Source organism: Urocitellus parryii, chromosome 11 (genome assembly GCF_045843805.1).
Source record: "Urocitellus parryii isolate mUroPar1 chromosome 11, mUroPar1.hap1, whole genome shotgun sequence".
Taxonomy (NCBI): Eukaryota; Metazoa; Chordata; class Mammalia; order Rodentia; family Sciuridae; genus Urocitellus; species Urocitellus parryii.
This window is the reverse complement of record NC_135541.1, coordinates 121,754,954-121,767,685: the sequence shown is the minus strand read 5'-3', so window position 1 is coordinate 121,767,685 and position 12,732 is coordinate 121,754,954. Positions and strand designations below refer to the sequence as shown.

General features: G+C 52.3%; 1 protein-coding gene across 1 annotated transcript; it reads right to left on the bottom strand.

Moving 5' to 3' along the window:
- Positions 1-2,435: 2,435 nt before the first annotated feature.
- Pmvk (phosphomevalonate kinase) lies at positions 2,436-12,499 on the bottom strand. The gene is made up of 5 exons (XM_026404986.2): positions 11,074-12,499; positions 8,435-8,498; positions 5,419-5,571; positions 4,311-4,440; positions 2,436-2,973 (listed from the first exon to the last, which is right to left on the bottom strand). The coding sequence occupies exons 1-5, from the start codon at positions 11,166-11,168 to the stop codon at positions 2,837-2,839; spliced, it is 579 nt and encodes a 192-aa protein (XP_026260771.2). The 5' UTR covers positions 11,169-12,499; the 3' UTR covers positions 2,436-2,836.
- Between the last annotated feature and the right edge of the window lie 233 nt (positions 12,500-12,732).

Genomic DNA, 12,732 nt, shown 5'->3' with positions numbered 1-12,732 from the left:
CCTTGGGCACAGGCCTGTGTTCCTCATCTCTGGGGACTGCTGTGGCCCCTCGGTGCCAGGTTCTGTTGGACCCACCTGTGTCTTCTTCCTGGTCTTCTCACTGGAAGGCAGATTCCCCAGTGGCAGGGACCATGTCTCTCTTGCAGCTGTGTCCCTCAGCTCCTAGGGCCACTGTGGCCCATGCCAGGAGCCCAGGAAATGGATGCAATGGCATGCATGGTGAGACACGCAGGGACCCAGGAGGTGATCACACCTGGCAGCACGTGGTTCCTCACCCACAACCAGGAGGTTCCAACTCTGCCGCTGGATGGGTACCTCTGCCCCCTTCTCGAGTGGAGCCAGTTTGACTGTCGAGAACATGGTGGGCTGAGTCAGAACGAGGCTGGACACCATCACCAATCTGTCTGCTTTCCAAGAACCCTGGCTCTCCCCGGGCCTGTCTCGTGTTGCTTGGAACCTTGTGGAATTTCTCCTTGTTTGTTCTCCCTACCCGTCTTTTTTCTCCTTCTTTTTTAATCCTCTTTTGCAATGCTGGGCATTGAACCTAGGACCCCAGGCTGCTGGACTCTACCACTGAGCACATCACCGGCTCCTTCCCCTCTTCAAACTACCATGGGGCCAGGCATGGCTGCGCACACCTAAAATCCCAGCAGCTCAGGAGGCTGAGCCAGGAGGATCATGAATTCAAATCCAGTCTCTGCAACTTAGTGAGGCCCTAAGCAACTCAGTGAGATCTTGTTTCTAAATAAAATATAAACATGGGCTGGGGTGAGGCTCAGTGGTTGAGCACCCTGGGTTCAACCCCCAGTACCAAAAAAGAAACCTATCCTAGCTCCCCCTTCCTCTCCCTGGCCAGACACCTGTGTCCTTCCCTGCTGGGTCGGCTCTGCCTCCTGTCCTTGTCAGGCTCCTCTCTCCTAACTGTGTCAATCCCTCTAGGCCCCCAACACCATCCAAGATGCCACCTTCAGGCCAACCCTGTACCCACCGTCCTTCCCTCCCACAAGCACCTCCCTCTTTCTAAACCCCAAAGCCTTTTCTGCCTTCCTTATGCCCTGCACAACCTTCTGCCAAGCCCGAGAGTGACACAGGACACCTTTCTGCCCAACCTCCAGGGCAGTCGAGGGCAAGGCCACAATGCCTCATCTGACTGCAGCCCTGCCACAGCTCCCCGCACCTCACCCATACACCCTTGTTAAGGGAACTGTTCTTCTATCAATCAATCAACAATAAATAGAAACAACCTACAGGAAGTAGGAGCTTTGACGATCACCTCGGGTTCTGTGTGGCTCTATGCTGAGATTCACTCAGTGTCTTTTTGGGGAGACCCCTGAGGGGTCCCACTTCAGGTCACTGTTGGACCAGTGGCCCTGGGGCCCCTGGGAACCCTGAGTCTCCAGCTCAGGGCTCTTCCAGAGTTGCAGGCAGACCCCTGCCCCACCTTTCCTCTGGGACACTTGTCCCAGTGTGGGATCCAAAGACCTGACCTCCATTGGACTTGGACCCGGTGACTTTGGGTCACTTCCATGACTGGGCTCGTTCACCAGCGTCTGCTCTGGCTCAGAGGAAGATTCCCTAGCAGCAGGGACAGTGCGCCCAGCACAGAGGGCCAGGGCTCACCTGGGCGTGTGGGGCCTGGAGTGCCACTGGGTCCCAGCCACCTCCCCTCAGGCTCTCTCTGGCATGGAGTTCAGCATTCTGGCACCTTGGGGTACACATCTGTCCCTCCCCTAGCTGAGAGCGCTTTGGGGAACAGCCCAGGTCCTGCCCCTCGTAGTGCGCTCAGGGTCGGGGGCCCAGCAACGTGGTGGTGATGGGGAAGGGTGTGCCGGGTTGTGCTGGGTCACACTGAACATCAACCGCTTCTGTGGCCCCCTTTCTGTGAGCACTGGCAGAACCTGGGGAGGAGAACAAGCCAGGGCTACAGAGCTGGGGCACTTCAACTTGGCCAGGGAGGGCAAGTGGCTGAGGGGCTTAGTGCCATGTTCACAGCGACGTGGCGGATGGGGCTGGGCCAGGCATCGGGGCTGCATCTCACTCTGAGCCCTGACACCTGACCCTCTGACCCTGGCCAACTGTTTGACCGCTCTGAGTTCTTGGCATATGCTCAATGCACAGGAAAACACTGTCCCTGCCCATCCCACAGGGTGCTATGATGAAATCTGGAGATTGTGAAAAGCCACATAAACATGAGGACACTCTCTGGAGACACTCTGTATGGGACACTAAGTCTTTCTTGGAACTCTCCCCGAGCGTAAGACCTTCAGATCCCAACCCCACCTGCAACACAACAGGCCTCTCACCTGCGGGGTGCAGGCACAGGATGCCAACCAGCAGGTGCACGGTGATGCAGGACCCACATCCACCATGACACCCAGGGCCCTCCGAGCCCCACGCGGTCCAGGTTGGCACTGGGGACAGGAGAGAGATCGGCTCTGCGTGTGTGTCCCCAGGAGGTTTATTAGTAAGCACACCAGGGAGCTCTGGGTCCTTGCCCAGAACAAGGGGCTGAGAACATCCAGACAGGGAGGGCCACCAGAGCCAACAGGCCTGGCTCCCGTGGCAATGGCCATGTTCCTGCTTCAAGCACGCAGAATCCTCCCTCCTGTGCCCTCCAAGTGTCCTCCTGAGGAGGCAGGGAAGTCGGGCGCCTTCCCCACAGAGAGCCAGCTCCCTCAAGGTTCTCTGATTTGCCTGACAACCATCCGCCCTTGCCCCAAGAAATCTGGACAGGCCCTGTCTGCTCCCCCACCTTGGTCAGGGTGGGGACCCCCACATCCTGCAGAGCCAACCCCGTGCCAGCCCAGCACGCCCAGCTCACTTCGGAGCCTGACAGCTAAAGTCTCGAGTGGATGAATTTCAGCAGCTTGGCCAACTGCTGCTCCAGGTGCTGCTCATCTCCGTGGTTCTCGATGACCCAGTCAAAGTCCCCAAAGTCGTCCAGGCCACATTCCGACTCAGCGTCATCCACCCCTGTGGAGAGGCATGGTGAAGTCAGGCCCCAGCCCTGCAGACGTGGAGGCCAGCGGGCTCAGGCGGAGAGGGTCCTCCCCCTGCCTCTTCACTGCTGCCCCAAAGTCACGCTCTGCCCCCCTGGGGGGCATCCCCACCCGCTCCAACACTGCCCACGGCCAGCTGACTGAACTCTTCACTTGCCACTTCGCACAGAGGGTGAACCGCATCATGGAAAACCACAAACAAGCTGGGCATGGTGGCCCACGCCTGTGACCCAGCCACTTGGGAGGCTAAGCCAGGGGCATCTCAAGTTCAAAGCCAGCCTCAGCAACTTAGTGACACTCTGTCTCAGAATAAAACAATATGAAGGGCTGAGGATGTGGCTCAGTGGTAGAGCACTCCTGGATTCCATCCCCAGTCCCAGAATAAAATAAAATAAAACCACACACAACCCAAAAGGCATGACACTTTAGCGTGAATCACGGCCATGTTCATTTCCTTCTTTCTTTTTTAACAGAATGGACACAATACTTTTATTTTACTTATTTTTATGTGGTGCTGAGGATCCATCCCAGGGCCTCACACATGCCAGGCAAGTGCTCTACCACTGAGCCCCAGCCCCAGCCCCCCCAGCCCCCGCTGTGTTCATTTCTACCCTCCATCTGTCTGATGCAGTCCTCCGAGGAGGCCACGTGTGCAGGGCTAGAAGCAGAGGCCTTCTCGGTGGCCCTTCCAGGCCTGGGAACAGCAGCGTCCACTTGGTGGGTTTGGGGCGCTGGTCAGTGAGCCGCTGTCTGCAAGGTGCTCAGCCCAGCCTGGCCGACAGGAGGGCCCAGGAGACCCGCAGGCAGCAGGGTGGTACCCTTGCCCTGAGCTCCTGTGGCACAGTGACCAGAGGCAGGCTGGAGGCCAGTGCTGGGCCAGCGTCCCCGAGACTGCTGAGAGCTCCCGCCTCGGGACACCCCTCACCGGGTGTGTGCACCAAGAGGAACTACGCTGGGGGCTTCCTCCCCCCCGCTGTCAGCCCCCACAGAGCTGCAAGGCAAAGGGGAGGGTCACGGGGTGGGTCTCAGCCAGACCCCCAGAGAAGCCCATCGGCCTTGAGAGGACAGCCTGGGTAAAGGGACCAAGTCAGAGTCACAGGGAGACCTTGACCCTCCAGAACACCCTCTGCCGTCCCACTCCTGAGCCCTAGGCCTCAGACCCCTCCTGGGAACCTCTCCCTCACTGTCCTCAGGCTTACCAAGGAGCCAGCAGGAGGCCCAGGACACTGGGGTCAGGGTCCGTGACCTCCACATAGTGTGTCTCACCTGTGAACCAAGCCCTGGGGACAGATGCTACTACAAGCAGCTTACCTGGCGTGAACACCCAGCCCCGCTGCTGCCGGCTCTGCTCCGAGGCGAACACGCGGACCGTCTGCATCGCAGCCCCATAGGCCTCCCGGAACCACTGGATGTCAGACACCCTCCGTGTGTCACTCACCAGCTGCAGGGCAGGGACACAGACAGGTTGCTGCAGCTGGCGGGAAGGGGGATACCAGAGAAACCAAACCACTGTGCGGCTCCACCCCGGCATCCACCCCGGCATCAGCATCGTGAGCACCAGAGCAGCTAGGACAGAGCAGCTGGCCTCAGTTCCTCCTTCCATCCGGTCACACACTGAGAGAACACTGCTGCGTGCCGACCCCCTGCAGACCGCTTGTTCACCCGAATAGAGCGCTGCACAAGGGTTTCAGGAGGCACCTACTAGGTGCTGGCACTATGCCACGTGCTGAAGCTAGAGTGGTAAAATGCACCTGTCTTCAGAGCCTATAATGCAGCTGGGCACAGTGGCACATGCCTGTAACCCCAGGATCGCAAGTTCAAGACCAGCCTCAGCAACTTAGTGAGGCTCTAAACAACTTAGCAAGACCCTGTGTCAAAATAAAAAATAAACAAGGGTTGGGGATGCGACTCAATGGTTGAGCACCCCTGGGTTGTCCCCAGTACCAAAAAAAGAAAGAAAAACAAAACGAGATTGATTTATTTAAGGAACAGGGAAGGAGAGGGCAGCTGCAGCTCAGGGAGTAAAGAGGCTGAAAGGAGCAGGAGCAACGTCCAGAAGTTAAGGACTGATTTTGTTCACAAGAATGATGGGTAACCCCCAAAGGGTCTTGTTTTGGGTCCCCCCACCCCAGTGTTCTCTCAGTATTCCCAAGTAGCTGAAATGACAGGCGTGTGCGTCCAGCACCAAAGTGTTGCAGACTAGCAGTGGCGTGACTAGTGTTCCTCTGTAAAAGGCCACTGTGCGATGAAGGGATCACAGGACACAGCCAGAGCCAGAGACCGAGAGGAGTGGGGGCTGCTGTGACGCCTGGGGAAAGACGGGGGACTTGCCCAGGACCAGGGCAGGGCAGACAGGGGGCTGGGAACAGCGAGGGCTGCGGAGAGAGGTTGTCCTCCGGCTGCCAAGGTGACCTCTTACCCAGATGGGCTGGGAGACGCCTTCTACGATCTTCCTGCAGAAAAAGCCCGGGTCGGCCCGGCGCTTCTCCTCCCCCCAGCGGATCATGTCCCTCCGATAAGCCTCCTTGTAGGTGCTGGCGTCCAGAAGTCTCTGGAAGTCCAGGCTGTGCTCCTGTCCAAAGCATATTACACCTCAGGCACTGCCCTCTCCACCTCCAAGGCCCTCCTAGAACTGGAAGAGCAGGCCCTGCCGCACCACCTCCCCAGCTAGAGCAAGAATGACTCCAGCCATTAGGCCAAAGGTCTGCAAAGGAGAGAGTTCTGGAACAGGACAAACCCCGTCACTCAAAGGTGGGAGGAAGGTCCGGGGTCATCCAGAAACTGTTTCCATCTGTCTTTGAATGTTTGATGTGGTTTTCTCTTTGCAAATTTTACCTTCCCAATTATTTCTGGCTTAAACTAATCCTGAAATTAGTTGGCAACCCCTGGGCACAGGCTTAGCCTTCAACTCAAGTGGGAAATCTGACAAAAACCAACCAACTTCACTGCACGTCCCCCGCCACCGCCTGCCCCACCCCAACTCCTGGGGAAGTCGTGCCCCCAGCCTTTGGCCCTGGTCCCTTCCCCTTCCCCACATTCCTGGCACTCTGCTGAAAACCCTGGTCCCCACCCCCACCCCCGGGAGCTGCCTCCAGACCTGGCCACCCCTTCTCCAGGATCCTGACAGCCAGAGGGGCACAGCCAGAGGGTCCAGGCCGGGAAGGGGTGTGAAGAGCGTCACCGCTCAGGTCTGGTTCCCCTTCAGCAAGGCCTCCCGCAGGCTCCCTCTCTCCTCCTGCTTTTCTGGGACGAGGGTAGGGGATGGAGACTGAGCCAGAGGCACCTAACCACTGAGCCTCATCCCCAGCCCTTTTTTGTATTTTATTTTGAGGCAGGGTCTCACTCAGTTGCCTAGGGCCTCACTAAGTTACTGAGGCTGGCTTTGAACACACGATCTTCCTGCCTCAGCCTCCTGAGCCCCCTGGACCACAAGCGTGAGCCACCGCATCCAACTCAATTCAGTAACAGGGCAGGAGGGTCTGTCAGGGCCTCCTCTGGAAGTCTTAAAAATGCAAACTCAAACTCCTGCCCTTTCCTCCCTGATCCCTCTGGGCTCTGGCTCGGCAGATCTGGAGCAGGCCCTGATCTGGGATTTTTCCAGTACATTAGTGGTTTTGAAACTGTTCCTCAGGTCCCACGGGAGAAAGCTGAGTAGTACCTCCCCTTGGCCCTCCTGCCTCCTTCTCCCACTACCTGTTAACCCCACTCTGTCTCCCAGGAGCAAGGGACTTCTGCATCCAACTTCATCGGGAAAGATTCTCCACAGGAAAAAATTGCAATCCCACGGTCCCTCAGACCGCTATGGATGGGCCCGCACAGGAGTCGAGAGAAGACCCACCCGGAGGCAGCGCTACTGCACAGAAGCGGGGATTCATTCCTTTTGTGTGGCCCCAGAGGCCACACTGGGCAACTGCCCTGAGCCCAAGTCCCTGGGAGTGTGCACCTGGATGCAACAGAATGTGGGCCACTAGGGGGCTCTTCTCTGTGAAAAGCTGATCTCACCCTCTGGGTTCCCTTCCTGAAGTCAAGATTCTGGGAGTTCCTGTTTATTTTCTAAATTCCATTTTAACAACAACAACAACAAAAAAATTTTTTAGGGGCTGGGGATGTAGCTCAAGCGGTAGCGCGCTTGCCTAGCATGCGTGCGGCCCGGGTTCGATCCTCAGCACCACATACCAGCAAAGATGTTGTGTCCCCCGAGAACTAAAAAATAAATATTAAAAAAAATTCTCTCTCTCTCTCTCTCTCTCTCTCTCTCTCTCCCTCTCCTCTCTCACTCTCTCTTAAAAAAAAATTTTTTTTTAAACCTATATGGTTCAAAATTCAAAAGACGCAAATTCATTTGCAATGAAAGAATCTCTGTCCCACCTCTGTCTTCCCCCTGCAGGGCATCGGGACAGTCTCCCATGTGTCTTTCCCAGGAAGTGCACAGACATCCCAGCACCTGAGCAGTGCTTAACAAAATGCAAGGCACCTCCCACGTACTTGTTGAGGAACTGGATATGTGAGCAAAATATATTTTTAATTCTTCTATAATTCTCGGTCAAAAGTCCTTTCCAAATGTTGCATTCTCTACTGTTACGGTATGGAGACATTCTCAGTGAGAAAATCATGATCCCAACTGGTGATGCTGGAACCTCTAAGAGGAATTAAAGCTTCTCTCTTGGGACTGGATTGGTTACGGTGAGAATGGGTTGTTGTAAAGTAATCATGGTACCTTCCGCAATCTCTCTTGCCATATGACCTCTTTTGCTCACTGTTCTTCCACCATGAGGTTCTTACCAGCAGCCAGGTGAATGTTGGCACCATGTTCTTGTACCTCCATAACTCTTTTCTGCACAAACTACCCAACCCCAGGTATTTTGTTATAGCAACACAAAACAGCATTTAGATGTACCACACTATTCTACAACTTGTGCTCTTCATTTAACAATCTATTTTGACAACTCATGTCACTAAATATCTAAGGAGAAAATTCTAGGGCATTCCATCAGGCCAGCAGGGAAGGGGGGAGATGTAAGCTGTCATTTTTTTGTGCAGACATGTGCATATCAAATGGCATCAGAGCTGTCAACTCGAATATCTATAGCCTTCCCTGGACACCCTTTTGAACGTGCTCTGCAGAGGTGATCTGGAGTAAGTGAGGCTATTAAGAAAGACGCTTAAGGGATGGGGGCTGTGGCTCAGCGGTAGAGTGCTCGCCTTGCACATGCGAGACCCTGGGTTCGATCCTCAGCACCACATAAAAATAAATAAATAAAGATATTGTGTCTAACTGAAAAAAAAATATTAAAAAAAAAGAAAGGCGCTTAAGCTGAAAATGCCCCTGAAATACCCCTCACAGAAAACCAAGAGATGGCTACCATTCTGCCAGCAGCAGTCACATCTCCAAAGCCTGGGAGATGGTTCCCAGATGCCACAGAGCCACCACCTACCTGAGCATACTGCTCCTTGAGTGGGCCAGAGAGCCGGAGAATAGCACAGATGTCAGCTCCAAGTCTGTGGGACAGGAAGATAGAGGACCCAGTCAACCCAGGGCTTCCTGGAGCCTCCAGGCTCCGGAAGAGAAGTCCAGAGGCCTAAGTCGAGCCCTCATTTCTCCCACTGCTATTTGTGTCACTGTGGCAGCTCTCAACGCCCCTGACCCCTTTTCCTTATCTATAAACAGGGATAAGAGTTTCTTTCTCCCAAACAGGATCATTATGAAATTCAAATGAATATAAAGGAGCCCTGACGCTAAGGGATAAAACGTAGGATGATAAGTACACGGAGAACCTCCAAGCCAGGCACGGAGGCCCACACCTGTGATCCCAGGGGCTCAGGAGGATCACACGTTCAAAGCCAGCCTCAGCAATTTAGCAAACGCTAAGCAACTCAGCGAGACCCTGTCTCTAAATAAAATATATAAAAGGGCTGAGGGCTGGGGCTATAGCTCAGTGGCGGAGCGTTTGCCTAGCACGCACGAGGCACTGGGTTCGATCCTCAGCGCCACATACAAATGACCAAATAAAATAAAGGCATTCTGGGGGACTGGGATTGTGGCTCAGCAGTAGAGTGCTCACCTGGCATGTGCAGGGCGCTGGGTTTGATCCTCAGCACCACATTAAATAAATAAATAAATAAATAAATAAATAAATAAATAAATAAATAAAGGTATTGTGGCCAATAATTTTAAAAATATATTTAATAAATAAATACATAAAATAAAGGTATTCTGTCCATCTACCAAAAAAAATATTTTTAAGCGGGGGGAGCGGGAAGGGCTGAGACTGGGACTTGGTGGTTAATTGCCCCTGGGTTCAAACCCTGGTGCAAAAAACAAAAAAGAAAGAAAGAAAACCCACCAGGCCTCCAGGCCTAATGATATTCTGCCTCAATTAAGTTACTGCTAGTACCCTAAACCCAGTCACCACCAGGGATATCTCAGCCTCAACTAACTTGGTCACCACAACATAAAAAACTCATCCCTTCAGTTGTTCCATGATCTTAGTCAGTCATTTATTGGGCACCATATTTGATTCCAGGTAACAGAAATATGAATGAGATACACAACTTCTGCCCTGGCCTTGGGCTGCTCACACCTACACTTAAACACCAACGTGGTGAGACGAGTGTTCTTATGTTCAGATGAGGAAACTGAGGCTAAGTGAGGGGAACTGACTCACCTGAAGCAACCCTGTAACTAATGAAACCAGTATGAGTAAAATAAAAATAGCCAACGTTTCATTCCTGAGCCTTCTCTAGATGCCAAGAATTATTCTCTAAGCCATTTACATGCATTACCTCATTTAATTCTTCCACCCTCCTGTCTTTGTCTGCATTGAACAAATGTCAAAACTGAGGCAGAGTCAATATGAAATGTGTACCAGATGGGCCACTAAGGCTGAGCTACGATGTGAATCCCAGAAGTCTAATCTCAGAACCTCTGTTTCTTAATGCTATTTAACTTCCAGAGCTGAGATGCAATTTAGGAAATGATGGTAGATACTTGGTGGTGAATTTGTGTATGGATCTCTGCCCTGGAATCCCCCACAACCTCTCAGAACCCCCAGGGTACCCAAAACAGTTTCCTGACACCACACCCTACTAGCCCTCAAGGGGAGAGGAGCACCTGGAGTGTGGTGCACCTATAATCTCAGCAACTTGGGAGGCTGAGGCAGAAGGATTACAAAGTCAAGACCAGCCTGGGCAACTCAGTGAGAATCTGTCTCAAAATAAAAAACAAAAAGGACTGGGGGTGTAGCTCAGCGGTAGAGCACCCCTGGGTTCAATCCCCAGTATGGGGAAAAAGCAGAGAGGAGCCCCACTCCACTTTCTCCCCTTCTCTGCCCTCCTAGCCCAGTCCCCAGCAAAAATGCCAGACAGAATATCTTGCTCCAAGAAAAAACAATGAGCGAAGGCTAAAGGCATTATTATTATTTGGGGGAAGTGGTGAGCTAAAACTGAAATAAACTGAATTTGAATCCTGGATTCGCCACTTAATTTGCAACCCCATCAAATTTTGTTTTTAACTTTTCAGAGCCTCCCTTGCTTCATCTGTGAAGTGGAGAGGCAAATAACACTACACGGTACCTACCAAAGGTTATGATGATTAAATAAATTAATACAGGTACAGTGCCTGGCATACAATAAAGACTTATTAAATCCCTACTATTAGGGGTCCTTGTCCTCAATGAACAAAGATTGCCTTTGGAACCAGACACATACTGGGTATGTTTTTAAAGAAATCCCTTATCTGTGCGTCAATTTCTTTATTTGTAAATTACCTCACAGCACTGTCATGAGAATAGGAAAAGTATACAGAAGGTGCCTTGGTAGTCACTGTTTCATTGGTGACTCTTGGAGAGACAGTCCTACAGCTAAGGGCTTTGCGGAAGTGGTCGCCTGTCTTTGGAGTGGGCGTGTGCAGACGGCTGTCTTAAGTGATGGTGGCAATCCTGCATCTTCTCCTGCTCCTCCTGCCCGGCCACCAGAGAAGCTGGGGTCCGAAGCCCACTCCAGCAGACCCACACGCTCCCCTGGGTCGCCGGACGCAGTGAGCTCCCTCTCCTCCTCCTCCCCTCCCCACAGACACCTGCTCTGCAGCGCCTCGGTCACGAAGTCCTTCCCGGATTTTCTCTTCCCGCTAAACAGCAGCACCAGTCGGGGGGCGCCTCCCTGCGGGGCCATGAGGCCACTCGGCTTTCCTATCCCTAACGCGGACCCATCGTACCCCTGAAATCGGGCCACTCCGCGCGAAATGGACGTGGCCACTGGGAGAGGCAAGGAGGAGGGATCCCCTCCCTCTTCATAGCTGTAAAGAGGACTGAGGTCCCTCCATCTTCCATATGTTTTAATTCATGACTAAACAAGTACGGAGAGAAGAAAAAAAGGAGAAAATGTACATACACAAAAGAGGCTTATTTCCAGGGCAGCCTTCTCCCCTAAAGAAGCTCCCCCTCTAGAGCGCACTTGAGCCAGTCCAGCCCCGCCTAGAACCTCACGTCACGGCCGCGCCTCCGAAACCGCCGGGCGGGGAGGAGTCGGACGCAACTACTTTTCTCAGAGGGGGGACAACATCTTAAAATTTCCAGAGGTGGACCTCATCTTCCCCCCAGATAGCCTAAAACATGATGAAAAAAAATATTATACCTAATAATGTGGAAGGATTTTTCTAGAATGCTTTTTTACTTGTGTTTTATGACCCATGTGACTAAACAAACTTGTATTTGCCCCACAGTGGAAATGGGTCTTTCTGGATATGTAAAACACGGTAATGACCTGATAGGGCTGTGTCTCGTGACGTCATCCCGAGGGTGGCACTTAGCCTCGTCCACGCTCGCTTATTGTGAAACCGGTTTTGTAAGTGTGGAGGCCGATCGGATTTGACCCTTTTGACCCAACAAGAAATCTATCCTTTTTCTAGCTGCATCCTCCTCTCCAAAGGTTTTGGGAAGCTGGAAAGCTTGGAATGACGTGGCTTTGGATGAGATTAACCGGTTTTATCCGGAGACCATCTCCGGACCAGGAGTTGAGAATTAGTGGTAGTTATCTGTCCCTTCCTCCAGTGTCCAGTTCTGCCTCAGCCCGCTCCAGGACACCTCCTCCCAGTTAAGTAGGCACAGTTGTCTTTAGTCCTGAGTCTCTTTCTTGCATTTTTTCCGAGCTTGTCAAAACAGAGCCTGCAAACAGTTACTGCCTCCATATGATGGGTTATCAAATCATGTGAGAAGAGACTAAGTGAAGTGAGGAGACGTCCTTGAGATAAACCCTGAATATTGAAAAAGAGGCACAAAAGAATGATAAGATACAAAGAAAATAGATTTCAGGAGGATTTTTTAAAGCAACTCAAAATTTTAACTGTGCTCATCAAGGCACGTCAGACAGGGCAGAGTGGAAAGAGTTTTAATCCTAGTTTTGACACTTCATGGGAATGTGACCTTCAGCCCGTCATAACTTTTACCATCGACGATGCCCACCTCACAGGGTTGCAATAAGAGGGAAATAAAGAAAATATATGCTAAAATGCAATAAAACACCTCATAAATTCTAAAGTATCATCCAGTTGTAAGGGATTGTTATTTGCTCTTAGCCCTCTGTGTTTTTATTGTGGTTTATAATTCAACCCAGGATCGGATTTTCCAGTTCACCTTCTGTAAACATTTACATGGGCCTCCACTGAAAGCCCAGATCTCAGCTAGACCAGCAGAAGCTACAAGGAATAACTCCCTTCTCACTTTCCTGCTTTCTAATT

Coding starts and splice junctions, on each gene's coding strand:
- Pmvk (XM_026404986.2), bottom strand. CDS start 11,168: ATGGCCCCGCAGGGAGGCGCCCCCCGACTGGTGCTGCTGTTTAGCGGG. Junction 4,441..5,418: donor GCGTCTCCCAGCCCATCTGG/GTAAGAGGTCAC, acceptor CCTGCCCTGCAG/CTGGTGAGTGACACACGGAG. Junction 2,974..4,310: donor GGGCTGGGTGTTCACGCCAG/GTAAGCTGCTTG, acceptor GCCTCTCCACAG/GGGTGGATGACGCTGAGTCG.